Genomic DNA, 21698 nt, shown 5'->3' on the forward strand with positions numbered 1-21698 from the left:
AGCAGGTGCAAAAGCAGCCCACGAACGAGCAGCAGGGTCAGCAGCAGTATAGCGTGTGGACGAAACCACCACAACCACCGAGGGTAGAGACAGCGAAAAAGTTGGTGGACGAGCTGCACGAGTATGTGGATAAGAGAAGTAACGTGCACAAAGACATCAAGGCGTTGGTGATTAAGCTCCAAGGCGCTCTTGGTTCAGCTGTAAAGGAGTGGAAAAACGTAGTGCAGAGAGCAGAAGCAGGGGAGAAGGAGTTGTTAGCGGTTAAAACTGCCTTAGAGGCATGTCGCGCAGCGGAAATGCGAAGGGCAGAAGCCGACACAGCTACGAGGAAGGTCAACACGGCGAGAAGTATCCCCCAGGGGTGCAGTACACGCCCTTCTTTACACCGAAGAGGCCAAGGGCATCGCCTGGAGATGTCAGACCAGGTGGTCCCAAGAGACACAAGGATGTCCGTGTCACTGGAGCTAAACCACCACCAGAAGCAACCGACGTGGTAAACAGCCACACTGAATGGCAGGTCGTTGGCAAAAAGAATAGAAAGAAGGAGAAAGCGAGCAAGAAAAAACCGCCCGAAAAACGTAAGGTCGTCAGGACGAGGAATAAGAGCGAGGCTCTCATCGTCAAAGCGAGTGACGACTCGTACGCCGAAGTTCTACGCGCTATGCGGATGAACCCGGATCTTAAGGAGCTAGGGGAAGACGTGCAAAAGGTCAGGCGCACTCGTAATGGAGAGATGCTCTTTGAGCTGAAAAGAGATCCCAAGGCAGGCAGCATCTCGTACAAGGAGCTTACCGAGAAAGCTCTCGGAAACAAGGTGGAAGTAAGAGCCTCTCGACTTGTAAAGATCTGGACGAGATTACCACGGAGGAGGAAGTAAAATTAGCCCTGAAGGAGCAATGCGAGCTAGGAGAGGTCCAGATGACCATCCGTATCAGGAGTGGGCCTGATGGCACGAAGGTAGCATCAATTAAGCTGCCAGTAGATGCAGCTAATAAAGCGTTGAGAGTGGAGAAAGTATGTGTGGGCTGGTCTGTGTGCCCGCTGAGCGTTTTCCAGCAACCGGACGTGTGCTTCAAGTGTCTGGGCTTTGGTCACTTCGCACGGAATTGCCAAGGGCCGGATAGGAGCAAACTATGCAGAAGGTGTGGCGAGGAAGGTCACAAGGCAAAGGATTGCTCGAAGCCTCCGAAATGCCTAATTTGCGCTGCTACGGGGGATAACGAACACCCTACAGGCGGTAGCAGATGCCCAGCCTCCAAACGAGCGAGAGCAACGAAGTCCCAGTGGAGGTAGTGCAAATCAACCTCAACCACTGTGATACGGCACAACATCTTCTGCGGCAATCTGTTGCGGAACATAGATGCGATGTTGCGATAATTTCGGAGCCATACCAAATTCCACCCGGAGATGGAAACTGGATATCAGACGGAACCAAAACTGCAGCGATATGGACAGTGGGAAAATACCCCATTCAAGAAGTGGTGCACTGCGCAGATGAAGGATTCGTTATAGCCAAAATCAACGGTGTCTTCATCTGTAGTTGTGATGCACCTCCACGATGGACGATCGAACAGTTCAACCGGATGTTGGACAAACTGACGGAAGAGCTAACCGACCGAAGACCAGTGGTAGTAGCTGGAGACTTCAATGCTTGGGCGGTCGAATGGGGCAGCCGCCTCACGAACCCAAGGGGGAGCAGCCTTCTGGAGGCCCTAGCTAAGTTGAACGTCGATCTCGCCAATGACGGTACCACCACCACCTACCGTAAGGATGGTCGAGAGTCTATCATCGATGTCACTTTCTGCAGCCCAGGAATGATACGTGATATGAACTGGAGAGTATGCGAGGATTACACCCACAGCGACCACCAAGCGATTCGGTACCGCTTTGGGCGCTGTTTGCAGATGGAATCGAGTGGAGCCCAGATATACGAGCGGAGGTGGAAAACAGAGATTTTTAACAAGGACGTGTTCGTGGAAGCGATGAGGCGTGAGAATAACTTAGTAAACCTAAGCGCAGAGGAGTTGACTGCAGCCCTATCGCGGGCGTGCGATGCAACTATGCCGAGGATGGGGAAACCTAGAAACTGTCGACGACCAGCCTACTGGTGGAATTCGACGATCGGTGACCTACGCGCACATTGCTTCCAAGCTAGGAGGAGGATGCAGAGGGCTAGCAACAACGTCGAAAGAGAGGAAAGAAGATTGCCCTATAGGGCGGCAAGGGCCGCACTCAACAAGGCAATCAAACTCAGCAAGAAAGCGTGCCTGGAAGAGCTCTACCGCAATGCCAACGAAAACCCGTGGGGGAATGCCTACAAAGTGGCCATGGCAAAGATGAAAGGTCCAGCAATACCACTCGACAGATGTCCGGAGAAAATGAAGGTTATTATCGAAACTCTTTTTCCGACGCACGAGCCTACGGTCTGGCCACCTACACCGTACGATGAACAGGATGTACACGACGAAGAGACCCGTGTAACGAACGAGGAACTGGTCGTGGTATCGAAAGCCTTACCAGTGAAGAAGGCACCGGGTCCGGACGGGATTCCAAACTTGGCCCTTAAAACGGCAATCCAGGAGAATCCAGACATGTTCAGGACTACACTGCAAAAATGTATGGAGGACGGAAACTTTCCCGACATTTGGAAGCGACAAAAGCTGGTGCTGCTACCAAAGCCAGGTAAGCCGCCCGGCGATCCTTCTGCATATAGGCCGATATGCTTGTTGGATACTGTCGGAAAACTGTTGGAGAGAGTGATTCTTAACAGGCTTACGAAGTATACGGAGAACGAGAACGGTCTATCGAACATGCAGTATGGATTCCGGAAAGGTAGATCTACGATAGATGCCATCCGAATGGTAGTGGAAACCATGGAGACGGCACAGAAGCAGCAGAGGAGAGGGAACCGATATTGTGCGGTTGTCACTCTTGACGTTAAAAACGCTTTCAACAGCGCCAGCTGGGTAGCAATTGCAGACTCGTTGCACAGGTTGAGGGTGCCTAAGTATCTATGTCAGATTCTGAAAAGCTATTTTCAGAACCGGACACTGATATATGAAACAGATGCCGGGATCAGAAATCTGTTGGTTACGGCGGGCGTTCCACAGGGATCCATCTTGGGTCCCACCCTTTGGAATGTCATGTACGATGAAGTGCTGAAGCTGAACCTGCCCAGAGGAGTCAAGATTGTCGGTTTTGCGGACGATGTAGTGCTTGTAGTGATCGGCGAATCACGGGAAGAGGTGGAGGTACTGGCAACGGAGGCGATAGATGCCGTGGAAAATTGGATGCGAGAGAAGAAGCTAGCGTTAGCCCATCAAAAGACTGAATTGGTTATGATCAGTAACCGGAAGGCAGTACAAAATGTGAGCATCATGGTCGGTGAGTGCATCATAAACTCGAAGCGAGAAGTGAAACACCTGGGCGTGATGTTGGACGACCGTTTGAATTTCAACAGTCACGTCGACTACGTCTGCAATAAGGCGACAAAGGTGATATCGGCCTTATCCCGAATTATGCCTAACAATTCTGCGATTACCAGTAGCAAGAGGAGGCTATTGGCGAGCGTGTCAACGTCGATCATCCGGTATGCAGCTCCAGCGTGGTCGGCGGCACTGAAGACAGGACGAAATCGTGCCCAGTTGAACCGTACGTTTAGGCTGATGGCAATGCGTGTAGCGAGTGCGTATCGCCGTGCACGTAATAGCCGGAATGATTCCTATCTGCCTTCTACTGGAGGAGGATAGCGAGTGCTACAGGGATCGAGCCACAGGGAGAGGCCGGAACAGAGCGAGAGCCAACACGTTTAGTAAATGGCAGCAGCAATGGAACAACGCAGAGAAGGGCAGGTGGACTTACCGACTGATTCCAAACGTGTCGATATGGACCACTAGAGCGCACGGCGAGATTAATTTTCAACTGACGCAATTCCTGTCTGGTCATGGCTGCTTTAAGCAGTACTTGCACAGGTTCGGCCACGCAAGGTCACCGTCACCCCTCCGGTCGGCTCGTATCGTAGAAGTAGAAGAATCGGTGTCGGGGAACTCTCCGTCGGTGTAGATTAGGTCCACCGTCGGGGACTGGTCGAGTAGAATACGTCGGAACGCTGGTATTGAATAGTCGGGGCGCCTACGAACCGGAAGTTATGCTCAACCGAAATCGTTGGACCGACCTCGGCATCTTACCAGCTGAACTATGGAAAGGAGATGGTCGCCGTAACCGTACGAATGCGGGCTTTGTATGAGCTCAGAGTGGTGCACAAACTGGAGCCGAAGGGCTCAGAATGTTGCATGTAGGTACTAACAAATTGACGGGTCGCCAAAGGGCGAACATAGGTATTAACAAATTACTAACGAGTGGAGCCGAAGGGCTCAGCATGAGGCACGTCGTTGAACGATTTTAAAACTGCTAACAGGAGTCGAAGGGCTCAGGAGCCGAAGGGCTCAGCATGTAGAATAACAAATTGAAGTGGTGCGCTCAGCACGTTGTCCTCCCCTTCGAAGTAATACCGGAAGGTAGTTCCGGAGGGTGATGGTGATGGTACTAAACCTAGGAGAGTGTTTTTAGTGGGGAAGGCACTAAGTGGATCCCACACCGCGCCAAAAATTACACTGGCATGAGCATGAACATATACAGGCCAGTCTATGAAGATTTTTAAACTCCTAGTTGCATGAAAAAAAAAAAACACATACGCACACACATACACACACATATACACACACACGGACATGTGCTCAGTTCGTCGAGCTCTATCGATTGGTATATGAGACTTGGCCCTCCGGGCCTCGGGATCATAAGTCGGGTTTTCAAGCGATCTTTATACCCTTCTTATGGTTTTAAGAAGGGTAAAAAGAGGAATTTAAAGATTTTTTTTGGAAAAAATCGATTTTTATCTCTGTAACTTTTCGTTCGATTGCAGCATATTTATGAACGATGTCAAAGCTTTTAATCGATGGGAAAAGAGCTCAAATCGGATTAAAAATAACTGAAATTGTAAGATTTATGTGCAATTTGAAATTAAAAAACCGATGGTGAGACTGAACCCTTCTTACATTTCCATACAGGTTTGAGATAATTATTATTCATCATTCATTTGGAATGGCATAGAAGGAGCAGTATGGAATTGTGGCATAGAAGAATGGGACATCTGAACATCGGCAGTCTGAAGCAACTGAAGGAAGACTTAGCTTCTGGTATCCAGTTTAGCGAGACGACCACCGCAAATTGTACCATATGTGCGATGGGAAAGCAGTCCCGTCTACCATTCCCTGAGAAAGGTCATCGAGCCAGCGAGGTGCTGGAAATGGTAAATTCCGACATCTGTGGCCCCATGGAGGAGACGTCCCTGGGCGGAAATCGGTACTACGTGTCGTTTACAGATGACAAGACTCGGCGCATGTTCGTTTATTTTCTGGAGAGGAAGTCCGAGGCCGAAGTACTTAGAGCGTTCAATGAATTCCACAGTCTAGCTGAGCGGCAAACCGGATACCAGTTGAAAATTCTGCGAACAGACAATGGTAAGGAGTATGTTAATAAGTCTTTCCAGAAACGGCTGAAGGAACTAGGCATCCGGCACCAGACGTCAACGGAATATACCCCGTAGCAAAACGGTTTGGCGGAGCGCGTGAACCGAACAATTGTCGAGAGGGCTCGATGTTTGCTGTTTGAAGCGAATCTACCGAAGGCGTTCTGGGCCGAAGCGACGAGTATGCCCAGCTTCCGAATAATAGCCAATATTTGAGCTTGATTGGAGGTTTACTCTATGTCGCATTACACACTCGTCCGGATATCGCAGTAAGTACCACGATCTTGGCGCAAAAGTCCAGTTGTCCAAACCAGCAAGACTGGAATGTGTTGAAAACTTCACCACAGTGGAAACACTAACAGCGGGACGAGAAAGGAATTTACAAACCGGAGAGAAACGCAAAAAACACTTGTGTACGCTTTAACGACACTCGAACGAATATTTATTCTCAAAAAAATATAAACAATAACAAACTCGACAACACACAACATAACAATGGTGTGTCCATTAAACATAAATGTTGTCTCGAGTGCGAGAGGTGTCGATTGAACATACACGGAAAGTAATATTCAACAGAATGAAGCTAAGCGAGTGCTGAGGTATTTGGGAGCAACCAGCCACTTCGAGTTGACTCTCGGATCCTCGAACACCGGTCTGGCGATGTATGCTGATGCAGACTGGGCAGGTGATCAGCGAGACCGGAAATCCAAGTCCGGACATTTAATCTTGTTCGGAGGAGGCGTAATCCACTGGAGTTCCAGGAAACAGTCATGTGTTGCTCTTAGCTCAACCGAAGCAGAACTGGTAGCTCTAGCAGAGGGTTGCCAAAAACTCATATGGATGAAGCGACTATTGGAAGAAATCGAAGAGCAATCTACTGAAGCCATCACCGTATATGAAGACAATCAGAGCTGCATAAAGTTGGTTGAGGGTGACCGCTTGGAACGCAAGACGAAGCACATTGAAACAAAATTCTTTTTTGTCCGGGATCTTCACCAACAGCAACAAATCAATTTGCAGTACTGTCCGTCTGAGGATATGCTTGCCGACTTATTGACCAAACCACCGTGTTCGTTTGGAGAATCTGCGAAAGCAATTAGGAGTCAATCCAGATCCGCACGAGGAGGAGTGTTGTCAGTAATAGTAGGCGTGCAGAACTAGAATGTAAGAACATTAAACAAAGTATGCATTGAATTATGTAAAATAAAAATTTTCATTCCACTCTAAAACGTCAACCAAACTAGAAGTTATTTTCTACGGTTCTTTCTAAAGCATTTTGAGTTAAATTTCATGCCAGCAAACGTAGCTTGTGTATAGATTTATCAGCATCTTTGGAAAAACTACTCCGCTGACTGAGGATTTTAATAATAGTTTATTTTGAATGCAATACTTTTCAGTTTTTCAGCCATAAAAACGACGGGCTGCCTTTGACGTTTCGTGACAGCGGAATCTGGGCTGCATATGACGTTGATATTTTTCCTCTTCGCGAGTCTCTCTCAGGTTTTCAGGAGGTATTGTTAAAATTCGCAAACGAGCTGGTTTTGAAGAAACAGGGATAGAGGACCGCGAGAACGCATTTCTTTCTGGAAGGAAAACTATGGCTATAAACATACATTAATATTTTTATTGTATTTCAACTAGTGTGGATTACTAAACTAACAATTTTCATTCAACATTTTGTAGGGTGCATGATGTGCAGTTCTAAAACGCAACCTTTTTGAGTGTTTGTAGGAAGATATGAACTGCATAACATCCTACGGGATCAGTTATTCCTTCGTCCTACTTATGTCGTAGACCTGAACATATTTTGTTTAGTCACTGGCTTGTTCCTTAATTACAAATCGGAATCTTTTATGGACCGTTTCTAGTTACTAATCGTTGGTTAACAATATCAATTTGTCTTTTATTTCCTCTTAGTTGCGTCAAGTTATACGTTAGTGTTTGCTATCACTTCTTTGGTTAGCATTGTTTTTTTTGTTAATAATTTAGATGCCCGCTTAAATACTAGTTTGAACGTTCTAGAGATAAGTTATTCTAAAGAAAATTTCGTTACAGTCAAATAACAATAGGATTATTAGTAGCCTTTAATGGCTTTGTTAAAATCATCCGAAAAATAGTCAGATTAAAAAAATGTACGTGGTTAAAAGCTTTGCCATGCTCGAAAATCGAGGATGTTTCAGCATAGCAATAGCGAATGCCTACGTAATAATACTTTTATGGGATTTTTAGTGTGCTTAACAAAAATTTCGAGCACCACTCAGGATAGGAGGACCCAGGGGGCTCACTTGAAGTAGGCAGTTATCAGATAGTTGGCCAAATAGAGCATAAATATCCGGACCAAAATCTTGGACAAAAACAAATATCATTCCTTGGTCTTGCCGGGCTTGGGTTTGGCCACGTCCAGGAACAGGTCGCTCCCGTAGGACCATACCAGCTCTTCGCCGTCGAATTTGTCCCGATGGACCAGGTTTTTGTACGCGTACAGCACCGGATTGTCGATGTAGGACTCGCACTTGTAGCACCACACCGAGAGGTCGCTGAAGCTGAGGGCCAGAGCGTGGTCCGCCTCCACGCTGTGCAGCATGGCGTGCTCGTTGATGTAGCGACCACAGTGCACCCGGAAGCAGTGCAGACAGACCCAGTTCTCTATCGCGGAGTCGCACCCGGTGCAAGGGGATTTTGTACTGATGGCTGGCGGGGGAAATTGGGATAGATATGAAATGATGATCTATAACGATAACTCGTTTCATAGACTTTATAGGGTCCAACATACCTTCGGGAATATTCTCCGGGTTGAGTTCTTTAAGATGCGGACAGTCCCGCAAGGGAACGACAGCAAACATCTCCTCGTTCTGTAAGGCCTACAAGTCGAAGATCAATAAACATCTCCATCTTGTATTGCCCAAATACCATGGACGAAACCCTGTACTTACCTCTAGATTGGCAGCCAAGAAATCCCTGAGCGTTTCGTGCTTTTCTCCGGTGCTGGACCGTCCCGCGCTTGGTCCAGCCTCCACCGGGTCCTCCGTTTTCCTTTTCCGGCTTGGGCCGGGTTGTTCATCGCCATCACACGGGACGTCGCTTTCGTCCTTTCCCTTCACCGGTGAGGATCCCGCCGACGAAGGCGATCCACTACTACTGCCGGAAGATTCTGTGGCCGACGTCGACAGACGCATTCTGCTGAAGGCACCATTCAGGTCCGGTTCCGCACCGGAGATGTTGCTGAAGTCCGGAAGCTTCTTGTTGAACCGCAACGACTTCCAGAACTTCTCCTGCACTGACAATACGTTTCGCAAAGTTTCCACGCAGGCAGCGTTTGGTCCGTTGTATCGAGAACTCAGGTGTAGCATTGGCAGTGGGTCTCCAAGGAGTGATTTCGTGCACAACGCCATGGCATGCGAGATCGAGTTCACGTTGTAGCCTCCTTCCAGACAAACCACTATTCGACCGTTGGCCAGCGAAGATAGCCAATGGGTAAAGAATCCGTACGCTTCGGGAGTGACTTTGCATCCACCTAGCGGATCCCCGATGGCCGCATCAAATCCAGCTGATACTAGCACCAACTCCGGGTCGAATTCGTACGCCACTGGCAGGATGATCTGCTGGAAGGCCGCCGAATATTCCTGGTCTCCCATGCCCTTTTTGTTCCAAGGGATGTTCACGTTGAAGCCCTCACCCGATCCGGACCCAACTACGTCGAAGTTCGCATCGGTACTCTTCGGGAAGAACGTCCCGTTGTCATACCGATGAACCGAAATGTACAATACCCTGGGATCACTCTCGAAGATATGCTGCGTGCCATTTCCGTGGTGGACGTCCCAATCTACGATCAGCACCCGTTTCAAGCCGTGATCACGAATGGCGTACTGCGCCGCGATGGCAACATTGTTGAAGATGCAGAATCCATGCGGCATGTCGGATTCGGCGTGATGGCCAGGGGGTCGAACGATGCACACTCCGCTTCTCGATTGACCGTTCAACACTTCGTCAACGACCTGCAGGACGGAACCAGCCGCCAACGTGGCACATTCAAACGTCTTCGGGTGGAAGTAGACCGAGTTGAACTGGTCCGCCACCTGCTTCATCTCCTCTCGTTCGACGGTCCTCCGGATCACGTTGACGTGCTGCCGCGAGTGAACCATGCACAGTTCGGTGGTGGTCGCATGTCGCGGCTTGAGGCGCTTCATCCGGGCCAGCAGTTTGTACTCTTCGTGGCGGGTGTAGATCTTGGCGATCCGATCCGGTTGTTCCGGGTGATCTTCGTGGACGTTCCGGTGCTCCAGGAGCGACTCATCGTACACGAAGCAGACGCGGTTCGCAGGGAATGTAAGACGAGTGGCAATCTGGAGCATGGCCAGACGTTCCTCGATACGGGCTTTCTCTTCGGTGCTTTGAAGGGGATAACAGTTGCGGGTTTCGTAGCGGACGGGTTCGGGTTGAGGTTCCGGTTGGACGTAGTATTGGATCACTTGGTGGAAGTTTGGCTGCGGATTGACATTGTTCAGCTCCTCGAGACCGTACGTGTCGTTCAGCTGGAGATTCTTCCAGAAGGGTCGGTGGGTGTGGATACAGTTCAGGATGGTTTGCTGCATGCTTTCGCATGGAGGTTGCAGCTTTTCTACCAGTAGTGGGCAAGGATCGCCGAGGAGTGTCCGCAAGGTGAGGGCACCGCCCTCGGCTAAGGATGACAGGCAATAACCACCTTCCAGGATGACAGCGACACGCCCCTGAGCGAGAGACATCAGCGGAGTTAGAAGATGCGGGTAGAAGGCCGGGGTGATCTCCATTTGTCCCTAAACGAGGAATAAAACAGGATGTTAGAGACCTTTCAATGGTCAATTGGAGGACGGAACGGAAAAGATGACAGAATTTCGATTGGACCAGTTATGGCTCTGATGAGGGGGACGATAATAGATGAGGAGCAAGTGCGCTTGGAACCGACTGTACCTTGTCATCCCCGAGGGCAGAATCATAACCGGCCGAAACGATAACCAACTCTGGGTTGAACTACACAGGAAGCAGGAGAAGAAAACGGAAGATAATTAGTACGGCTAGGATGAATACAAACCTCTGGGCAGCCGTACGCTGCGTCGTAACCGGCGGAAATCAGCACTAATTCCGGTTGAAACTGAAATGGTCAGAAAATGGTTATTTTGGAAGTTTCGACAGTTTGAATAACAGACTCATCCCAAAATATGGTTTTGTTAAACAAGTATTAAAGGCTTATTGTGATAACAACCCTTCTCTTAAGCGGGTTTATATTAAACATTGTGTCTAGAACTAACTTGAAGAACGAATATTTCAGAATCTGGCACAGATTGTCGGAGGCCTGCATTCTGTGAAGCGAAGACAAACCCATCTGGAGCTGTTTGATGCGATCATCAGGTCTAACTTGAGTCAACGATGCGGTCTCGATCTCCTTTTCGTTTCTACATCATAATTTCTTCAGCATTTTAAGGAAGATTCTTCCCAAGTGCATCCAGCAAGCATATGGCCTAAAAGAGTCCAGATCATCTAGAGGCTTCTGGATCTTCAACCAATTCATGGAAAGCTATCTTCGCCGAGAAACTCCCGCAGCACCTTCCTGGACATGTTGGGACTGGATATACCAGGATAAAAGCTTTCAGCGCCTCGTTCGATATCCTGGTGAGCTCTCTATTGGACACTTTCCGATTATCACCCGTTAATTCCTTATCATATGACGTCGTCCAAACCTTAAGTTTACACGTAAACATCTCAGCTGGCGTCTTTTCCACCATACATCGGCTCTGTTTGGCAAGGTGAAAAAGTTTCAATTATAAGCAACTTTTTTTTCGAGGAAATTGCCGAAGGAGCAAATGGAGTTCACGATGGTTCTAGGAATCAAGTCTTCGTTTGAAATCGTTTGCCAAGCAGCATGGTATTGTTACCGGTACGGCAAGTTTTACGTGGTTTGGAGAACTACAACGCGTGGTATTTTGTGACCAAAACGATCCTGATCAAGAAACGGACATGATGCGAAGTGAAGGACCGGCAAAATGGTGATCCGGCGGTAAGCGACGGGGTTTCTGTGGTGACCACCCTATCGAAATAAGCTGGCTGCTGGCTCAGCCATAGCAGAGCGAAATAAAACTATTCAGTTTATTACTGACTACGAACGCGCGCATACCGTTTTCTATACTCGGTCATATCACACACCGTCTATTGTGTAGTCCCTATGCGTGCGTGTCTGGCCGGTCTCTACCGTTTGGTCCGGTCATAACAGTGGCGAACGAGGAGTTGTTTTATTTCCATGATTGGAAATAATTGCGTTTCGCGCGTCGTTCGAGTGGTCGAAAAACAACCGGGAGGAAATTACCGTCGGTATTCCGGAGTGTTTCTTGTGCAGTGATTTGCTGGTTTTGGCTTAAGTTTGCCATACAGTACACCGTACAGTGTTTGGTTTTGTTTCCCGCGGATTGTAGCGCTTGTTTGCTTGCCGTCGGAGGAACAGCTGACTGTGTGTTTTGGTTTGTATCGCTGTTTAACGCTCAATCGCAGGTTTGGTTGTTGCGTTCACGTAAGTACTGCATGTAAAGTTGAAATAAAAAGAGAAAATTCTCAAAGTTTAAAACTGCATGCTTACTGTGGAAGTTTGCGATCCATTTTCTTTCGCCTAGCAAGCGAGGGAAAATAGTTTCATTTTGTTTGTGATGCTTTACTCTGTTTCGCATTCACAGAAAGTTTTTGTCATCGGACTAGTGTGTGTTTGTGTTGATCAATAGTTTATTGCTACAACGTTTGTTTGCGACATTGAGTTTAACCAATGTCATATATAACAGGTCCGGCTCTTAGTATGTGTTTGCTTGTATTAGTCACGAAAAAGTAGTAAACAAAACGATCAGCTGATGGTGACGACAAGGCTGCGAAACATTTTGTTCGCAGCTTTCTCAACGTGACGTCATCTTCGGCTACTTCGTGAACATTCGGCTCGCCGAAGTTGGCATTGCACAGCTACCACTTCAAAACTGATGTTATCACAAATACTAATTTGATGTTCGCCCACACCTCTAAATACCCCACATCGGAGTTTAACGATACATGATCGTTGTCGCGCGGTGAAGTGTTTCATCGCATATGTTTGCTGTATGCAAAGTTGTTTGTGTGTCACAACACAGTGGTCTTACCGCATTAGTTTTTTGCGCGCAATAAAGTTTTTCAAGAAAATAAACAAGATCAGTTTTATGCTCAAAGCGTACAAAAAGTTTGTTTCGATCTGTTTGTTGAAGTTTGTTTTCAGTTTATGATTTAATCTGTAATAAAAAAAATCAATCGTTTTCAGTTTATGATATACACTGTAAAAAAATCAATCGTTTGTTTTCAGTTTATGATTTAAACTGTAATAAAAAAAATCAATCGTTTGGAGTTTGTTTTAGTTGAACAAATCATGTCAACTACGTCGTCTGCAAGTTTTATCAAGCCGTTTATTCCTGGATCAATTTCATTTCACAAGTATTTGGAGGATTTGAATCGTGAGTTTATGCATCGAGGAGTTTACCGTAAGGAAAAGCAAAAAGCTTCGTTTCTTGCTTCATGCACAGCTCAAGTTTTTAGTGAGTTGAAGCGGATTTTCAAAGAACGGAGTTTGAAAGACGTTTCGTTTGGAGAAATTACGGATGCATTAAGGAAGCGGTTTGATGGAACAGAAGCAGAGGCAAAGGAAAGTTTAATCCATGGAGTTTCAAGAAATCGCAGTTTACCAAGCAGTTCCAAGCAATCATTTTCGCATAATCACAATAATAGTTTACCTTCACATTCACGCAAGTTGTTTTGTAGTTTTTGTCGCAGAGAAGGACATATTCGACGATTTTGTTTCGATCGAAAGAATAATAAGGTTAAGTTTGTCGATTCTTCAGCAGTTCAATCACAAAGTTTAGATGTTTCCAACAGTTTATTGTGCGAGTCAGAGTTTTCGTGCGAGGAAACAGATTGTTTAACATTTTCAGTCAACAGAATTAATGAGCCGTGTTATCGGACAGTTTACGTTGACGGTATGCGTTTGAAAATGGAAGTTGATTGTGGTGCTGCCGTTTCCGTCATTGATTCATCAATGTACGAGGAAGAATTCGATCATATACCGATAGAACCATGTGACAAGAAGCTTGCCGTGATAAATGGAAGTCGTTTGAAGGTTTATGGCAAAATTCAAGTATTGGTTGAGTTGGACGGACGATCAGAAGACGTTAATCTGATAGTTTTGCGAAGTGAGAGCAGGTTTACACCTTTGCTTGGACGTGATTGGTTGGATTTGTTTATACCAAGTTGGCGTAGTGTGTTTGCAACTCGTAGTATCAAACAACTGGCAGTTTCTCATGACCAAATTCTAGTGGATGTTAAGCGCAAGTTTGACAATGTTTTCGATAAATCATTATCAACCCCAATCAAAGGTTTCGAAGCGGATCTGGTTTTGAAAGATCATACACCGATATTTAGACGTGCCTATGACGTTCCGTTAAGGTTGAAGGATAAGGTCGTGGAACATCTTGAGATTTTGGAAAAGGATGGCGTCATAACTCCAGTTGATGCGAGTGAGTGGGCATCTCCGGTGATCGTCGTCGTAAAGAAGAGTGGTGATATTAGGATGGTTATCGACTGTCTCTATTAACAAGGTCATAATCCCTAATACGTATCCTCTACCTTTGGCACAAGACATGTTTGCATCTTTGGCTGGCGCGAAGGTGTTTTGTTCACTAGATTTGGCAGGAGCGTATACACAGCTTAAGTTGTCTAAAAAGTCGAGAAAAATAATGGTGATTAATACGATTAAAGGTTTGTTTACGTATAATCGTTTACCACAAGGTGCTTCTTCAAGTGCAGCGATTTTTCAACGTGTCATGGATCAGGTTTTGAAAGGTATTGACGGAGTTTACTGTTACCTTGACGATGTTCTGATAGCAGGGAAAGACGAGAAAGACTGTTTACGAAAGCTTTATTTGGTTTTCTAATGCCAATATTAAAGTCAACTTGCAAAAATGCAAATGGTTTGTGACTAGTTTGCCATTTCTGGGTTATGTGTTGACGGATAAAGGTTTGTTGCCGTGCCCAGAGAAGGTGGAAACAATTCGTAGAGCCAGTGTTCTGAATAATGTTTCTGAGTTGAAGGCATTCTTGGGTTTAATCAATTACTACGGTAAATTTATTCCCAATCTGTCGTCTCGCCTTAGTTGTTTGTATCGTTTGCTCATGAAAGACGTTAAGTTTGTCTGGACTGCTGAGTGTACTAGTGTGTTTGAAGACTGTAAGCTCTCGTTGTTGAAGTCAAGCCTGTCGTTGTTGTGACAGATGCTAGTAGTTACGGGTTAGGTGGAGTCATTGCACATGACATAGATGGAGAAGAGAGGCCCATTAGTTTTACCTCCTTCAGTTTAACAAATGCACAGAAGTCCTACCCGGTACTGCACTTGGAAGCGTTGGCCGTTGTGAGTACCATAAAAAAGTTTCATAAGTTTCTGTTTGGCAAAAAGTTTACTGTGTATACTGACCATTAGCCGTTGATTGGAAGCTTTGGTAAGGAAGGAAAGAATAGTTTGTTTGTGACGCGTCTGCAGAGATATGTATTGGAACTGAACATCTACGATTTTGACATTGTTTACAGACCGTCATCAAAAATGGGAAATGCAGATTTCTGTTCGAGGTTTCCATTACCAGACGAAGTACCAGTTGCACTACAGAGAAAGTTTATTAAGAGTTTGAATGTTTGGAGTGAGTTACCATTGGATTACGTTTTAGTTGCAGAAGAAACCAAACAAGACGAGTTTATACAGCAGATTGTTTACTAGCTGAAACATGGTTGGCCTAAAAAGTTGGAGCGAAGTTTGTTGGATGTTTATGCTCATCATCAGGATTTGGAGTTGGTCGATGGATGTTTATTGTACCAAGATCGTGTGTTCATACCTGTTAGTTTACAAAAACAGATCCTGAAGCTGTTGCATAAGAACCATTCAGGCATTACCAAAATTAAACAGTTAGCCAGAAGAACAGTTTACTGGTATGGCATGAACAGCGACATTGAAAGTTTTGTCAAGTCGTGTAGTGTGTGTTGCCAGATGAATTCAGAAGCAAAGCAAGTTCCTCATTCCTCTAGGATACCAACGAATAAACCGTTTTCGCGTATACACGCTGATTTTTTCTACTTCGACAAGAAGGTTTTCCTGGTCATTGTTGACAGTTTTACCAAATGGTTGGAAGTTGAATACATGAAGTACGGAACAGATGCCAGGAAAGTCAACTCGACGTTCATGAGTGTTTTCGCTAGGTTTGGGTTACCTGATGTAATCGTTACAGATGGCGGACCACCGTTTAATTCGAAGGAGTTTACGGATTTTATGAAAAGACATGGTGTGAAGGTGATGAAGAGTCCACCGTATAATCCGTCAAGCAACGGTCAAGCGGAGCGCATGGTGCGAGTTGTCAAGGAGAGTTTGAAGAAGTTTTTATTGGATCCAGAGTTGAGAAGTACAACAACTGAGGACTTAGTTTCGTATTTTCTGTTTGGTTATCGTAATTCGTGTTAGGAAGAAGATAACAAGTTTCCTTCGGAGAGGTTGTTTAGTTTTAAACCTAAGACGCTGTTGGACTTGATTCATCCTAGAAACAGTTTTAAGAATCATATGACGAAGCCTACAAGTGTGGAAAATCCTAAGCAAGATACCAAAGACTACCGTAAGCCTGACTGGACAGATAAGTTGTGCCCAGGAGACACTGTTTACTATAAAAATTTTAGGACAACTGACGTCAGACGATGGCTTGAAGCCAAATTCCAGAAGCGTGTTTCCTCACACACATTTCAAGTTTCTGTAGGAGGTCGTGTGTGTTTGGCACATCGTAATCAGTTGAAGCAGGCTGGAAGCGACAAGAGTCGGCGGTATGTAACTTTTTCGAGGGGTAAGGAGTATGGACGCAGCAGAAAACGTACTAGAGAGGACGACGAAGAGAGCGATTCTGACGATGCTGAAGATTTTTACGGTTTCCCAGCAGATTCTTTTGTGTTTAGGGATAATTGTGAAAATCCGTTGAATGACAGTCGAGATGGTTCCGGAGAAGATGTTGCAGGTTCGATGTCGCCTGAAGAGTTGGTTCGTGGAGTTCCTGACAGAGGAGTTTTGCAAGCTGACGAGGTTGATCCATTGGAAGGACCGTCATCGAGATGTTCGTCGAGCTCAGATCATGGAAAAGCAAGTTTACGCCGTTCGAGGCGAATCAAGCGTTTCAGAAGAGACACCGAATATGTTTACTACTGATTTCGAATCAGAGTTTGTTTGTTTGATTGTTTGTTTGTTTTCGGTAGTTTGTTTTACCGACTGTTTACAGCAGTACTGTTTTGCTGTGTTCGAGAAGTATCCACGTTGTTCCCGAAAGCATTGAGAGTGTTTAGTGTGAATTTCAGTGTTGGGTATAGTTCATCTAAAAGGGGGAGAACTGTGGTGACCACCCTATCGAAATATGCTGGCTGCTGGCTCAGCCATAGCAGAGCGAAATAAAACTATTCAGTTTATTACTGACTACGAACGCGCGCGTACCGTTTTCTATACTCGGTCATGTCACACACCGTCTATTGTGTAGTCCCTATGCGTGCGTGTCTGGCCGGTCTCTACCGTTTGGTCCGGTCATAACAGTTTCTGAGCAAGCTTTGGCCACGATATGTCTGGACATAGATTCTCAGATCTACGGACTAGTGCGGAACGCCAAAACCGCAAAAAAGCGTGGGATAGTTTGCGAAATACTGACGAGCACAGTGGCTTGACCTGGAAGATTGATCTGTTGAGAAGACTGACGGGAATTTGACTGGTTGGCGCGTAACGGAATGAAGAAGCCATTTTCCAGACGACTCAGGACTACGTGAACGAACAGTTTACGACGAGTCACCAGCTTTCGGAGGTGGGATTTGAAGTGGACGACACCTGGCTGGCGAGCTTGCTGATGAAATCCGGCCTACCGAAGCAGTACCGATGATTCTGGGTTTGGAGTCATCGGATATGTAAGCTTCATACAGACATCATTAAGGCGAAAATCTTGCATGATGTGAAGGTCGATAGTGCTTGCAAGTCAAGCAATGGTGCGTTCTACGGTCATCCGACACAGAAAGAAGCTGATAATGTGGCGTCAAGTATCAACGTAGCGAATAATGCCAAAGCTCGTCATCTCGAAGGGCGTCGTCAATCTGGAAGCAGACATTGGAGGTTCGTCATGTGGTATCGCCATAAAGGATGTGCTGTGTGTTCCAGATTTGGCCTTCAATCTGTTGTCCGTGGGTAAGATTTGCCAGAGCGGATACCAGGTGACGTTCGAGAAGCAATCATGTAAGGTCGTTAGGTTCACGAACGAGACCGTAGCTGTTGGAAAGTATTCTGATGGCCTGTATAGGCTGAAGCTGGTCAAGGATCTAACGGTTCACGTGGCAACTGTGGCATTGTCGATTGGAACATCTTTCAAGGTGAGCACCGGCGGCAACCGTTCAAGGTGAGAGATCATCGTGCTGATAGGGTGCTCGAGCTGGTTCACTCCGATATCTGAGAGCCGATGGAGACGGCATCGTTGGGAAGAAGCAGATATTTCCTGACAATTGTATACTTTTTGAAATCGAAGGCGGACGTCTTGGAAGCATTCGAAGATTTCGAGTCATTTGTCGAAAACCAGACGGAAGAGGGAATCATGCGGGTCAGCACGGACAACGACAAGGAGTACGTTAATCGTGCGATGCGACGATGCTTGCGTCGAGCTGGAATCCATCACGAGGCAACGGTTCCGTACAATCCAGAGCAGAACGATTGAACTGAATTTTGGTGAAGCGCACCAAGAGTATACTGTGTGATGTCGGGCTTGAAAAGCGATTCTGGGCGGTAGCGGTAGCTACAGCTTTGTACGTCGTCAACCGTTCTCCGATAAATCGTCTACAGTCACACCTGAATTGAAGTTCACGGGAAAGCGTCCTGATTTTTTGCACCTACGTGTTTTTGGAACGAGGTCATGGTGCATGTTCGTAAGGAGAAGAGACAGAAATGGGACGAGAAATCAGAACGTTGCTACAGTGAGAACTCGAAAGCGTACAGAGTGTACAACTTCAAGACCCAGAACGTAGCAGTTAGTCGAGATGTATTCCTGAAGGAAGGTCGTCAAGTTACACCGAGAGATGAAGATCCCAATCAAGAGGCCTTTTTCGAAATGATTGTGCAGAATGAGATGGAGGTAGGACAGAAGAACGCAGACAAGACGCTGATCGACTCCAAACTACAACCTATTGCGCTCCTTCCACAACCAGAGGACCTACAACAGTTCTAGGGAGCGCGTAACTCCATGCAATTTTCGAGATTTTCATTTGGGTCTCAGTATTCTTCCTGACGAAAGTTCTCAAATTCCAAAGTTTTGCGATGTACCAGGTGGTTCGACCGTTGACCCTCAGACGCCCCAGGAAGCGATTTCGTGCGAGGACAGCGACCGTTGGAATGACGCGATGGTCGAGAAATATCGAGCATAGATGAAGAATCAGACCTGGGAGCTCACCGAATTGCCTGTTGGAAGGAAAGCACTCCCTTGCAAGTCGAGGATGTTAACTACGAAGAAGCCTACTCGCCCGCGTCGCTATTTTATGTCATTAGTTACGAGGTTGTACCTGAAGATTCACCAGATGGATGCAGTAACCGTGTTTCTGAAAGGTGAACCGGGGGGAGGAGGAAATTTATATGGAGCAGCCAGAAGGATTCAACAACGTTGATCGTTCGAGGAGTAGCTGCAAGCTGAAGAAAGCGCTGTACGAACTGAATCAAGCTAGACGGATTTGATATCAGAAGCTGGATGGAGGATTGAAGCGGCTTGGACTGAAGCGATCGAAGTTCGACACGTGCCGGATTGAGAACGGACGACAGATCCTGATATGTATGAGCGGTGTGGAGCAAAATCGATTTTTTGAACCACTCTGCATGTATATGCGGTGTATGTCGACGACCTTCTCTTATTTTCCAACTACCAGCGTTGGGTAAAACAGCTTACATCGTGATGAAGGATCTAGGATTTGCCAACAAAGTTCTTGGCAATCGAGTGACGCGACAGAAGGAGACAGTGTATTTGGATCAAGAGCAGTACATTCAGCAGCTACTTCAAATGTTTGGCATGGAGGAATTAACGAGGCAGATGAACCCTGGCAGCGAGGAAGAACGAAAGCAGATGCAGAAAGTTCCGTTCCGTGAGCTGGTAAGAGGACTCCAGTTCCTGGCGTGTTGCACGCGTCCGGACATCAGTTTTGCCGTGCATGCAATCAGCCAGTTTACCAGTAATCTAGGCAAACTGAAAATTATTTAGAGGGAGCAAGAAGACGAAAGCTTGACTGGCTTCAGTGATGCGGACTGGGGGAACGACGTCGAGACGCGGCGGTTCATCACGGGATATGTGTTTATAAAATCAAGCGGACCGATTTCGTAGAATTGTCGAAGGCAATCGATAATGACGTTGACGACAACTGAAGAGGAAAAAATGATGGTATCGGCAGCAGCCCAAGAAGCTAACAAACTTTTGCGACAACAAATGAGCAGAAAGGGAAGTCGGTTATTCTCCACGCAGTAAGCACATCGAAATGCGCCAACATTTCGTGAGGGAGAAGATCGGAGAGAACATGATCGGTTTGCAGCATGTTGGCAGTCAACAGCAGGTAGTGGATCTAGTAACGAATGCAATTTCGGCTCACAGATTTGAAACCGAAAGACGTTCTATTGGAATTGGTCATATTCTCGGTTAAAGGCGCAATAACCATCGAATGCGACTTGCTATCGGAGAAGATTGTGAACTGGCATGTTTCTAATGAAGAATCATTGTCAGATCATAAACAAATCCGGTTCGATTTTAAAGCTGGGTCAGAAATAACAGAATGCTATAGAAACCTAAAGAAAGCCAATTGGGATCTCTATCGTTTTCATTTAACGAATAAGAATTCGTATAACTGCGAACAGTTCACGACTGTTTCACAACTGGAAAATGCCTCCAATGGGATCATTGACCAAATGGTCTCATCTTATCATGCTAGCTGTCCTATTCAACAAAGGTCATCTAACAGGGATGTGCCTTGGTGGAATGACAAGCTGGCAGGATTGAGGAAGAAATCCAGGCGATTGTTCAATAGAGCAAAGACCATTTTAGATTGGGTTGTATACAAAAAAAGCCCTAACAGAATACAACAGAGAACTAAGGCACGCCAAACGTAAGGACTGGAGACGGGTATGTGAAAGCATCAACAACGCTCCTGCAGCTGCAAGGCTGCACAAAGTCCTTTCAAAAGACCATTCAAATGGTCTAGGTAGCCTTGAAAAAGAAGACGGCAGTTATACTGTTGACTTTTCTGAAACACTGGAAGTAATGATGAGAACTCATTTCCCTGAATCGATCCCATATTCGGATACAGAACAGGTATCAGGTGAGGCAAGACATGTATGGTCGATAAATGCCTATCAAAAAGTTTGTGAAATCTTCACGCCTTCGAGGGTCGAATGGGCATTGAGTTCTTTTCAGCCTTTCAAATCTGCCGGGAAAGATGATATTTTCCCAGGCTTATTGCAACAAGGAAAAGAGACGCTTTGTCCGCTCTTAACCGAAATATTCAAAGCAAGTGTTGCGCTTTCATATATTCCAAAGGCGTGGCAAAAGGTTCGAATTTTTTTCATTCCAAAAGCTGGAAGAAAGGATAAAACAACTCCCAAAGCCTTTAGACCTATAAGCCTTTCCTATGTTCTTTTAAAGACAATGGAAAAAGTAATTGATGACTTCATCAAGTCAACAATTACTTTTGCCTCTTTGTAAACATCAATTTGCGTATCAATCAGGTAAATCTACCATTACGGCGCTGCAGTCGCTGGTAAATAAAATCGAGAAATCTCTTGAAGCCAAAGAAATAGCCGTGGTTGCTTTTCTCGATATTGAAGGAGCATTCGATAATGCATCCTATAGCTCTACGAGTTCAGCCATGGAAGCAAGGGGCTTGGATAAAAGTGTTATCGAATGGGTTATGACTATGCTCAAGGATCGCACAATTTCTGCTGATCTATTAGGTGCGCAAATATCTATAAGTTCTACGAAGGGATGTCCTCAAGGAGGAGTGTTATCGCCCTTACTGTGGTCTTTTGTAGTAGACGAACTCCATAGAAATTTAATAGATCAAGGTTTTGAGGTA

General features: G+C 46.0%; 1 protein-coding gene across 2 annotated transcripts in view; it reads right to left on the reverse strand.

The window, feature by feature from the left end:
• Nucleotides 1–7131: 7131 nt before the first annotated feature.
• The window catches only part of LOC5568333 (histone deacetylase 6), a 50975-nt gene continuing 36408 nt past the window's right edge, over nucleotides 7132–21698 (reverse strand). The window contains exons 6-9 of one of the 2 annotated variants that reach the window (XM_021839256.1): nucleotides 10596–10655; nucleotides 8461–10320; nucleotides 8301–8388; nucleotides 7132–8218 (exon numbers count right to left, since the gene is read on the reverse strand). In XM_021839256.1, the coding sequence (XP_021694948.1) occupies nucleotides 7890–8218; nucleotides 8301–8388; nucleotides 8461–10320; nucleotides 10596–10655 (2337 nt within the window). In that variant the 3' untranslated portion in view covers nucleotides 7132–7889. Of the gene's footprint in view, nucleotides 8219–8300; nucleotides 8389–8460; nucleotides 10321–10474; nucleotides 10535–10595; nucleotides 10656–21698 lie in introns of both variants that reach the window. The other variant, XM_021839257.1, reaches the window with a different exon arrangement.

The sequence above is a fragment of the Aedes aegypti genome, chromosome 1, assembly GCF_002204515.2.
Source record: "Aedes aegypti strain LVP_AGWG chromosome 1, AaegL5.0 Primary Assembly, whole genome shotgun sequence".
NCBI lineage: Eukaryota > Metazoa > Arthropoda > Insecta > Diptera > Culicidae > Aedes > Aedes aegypti.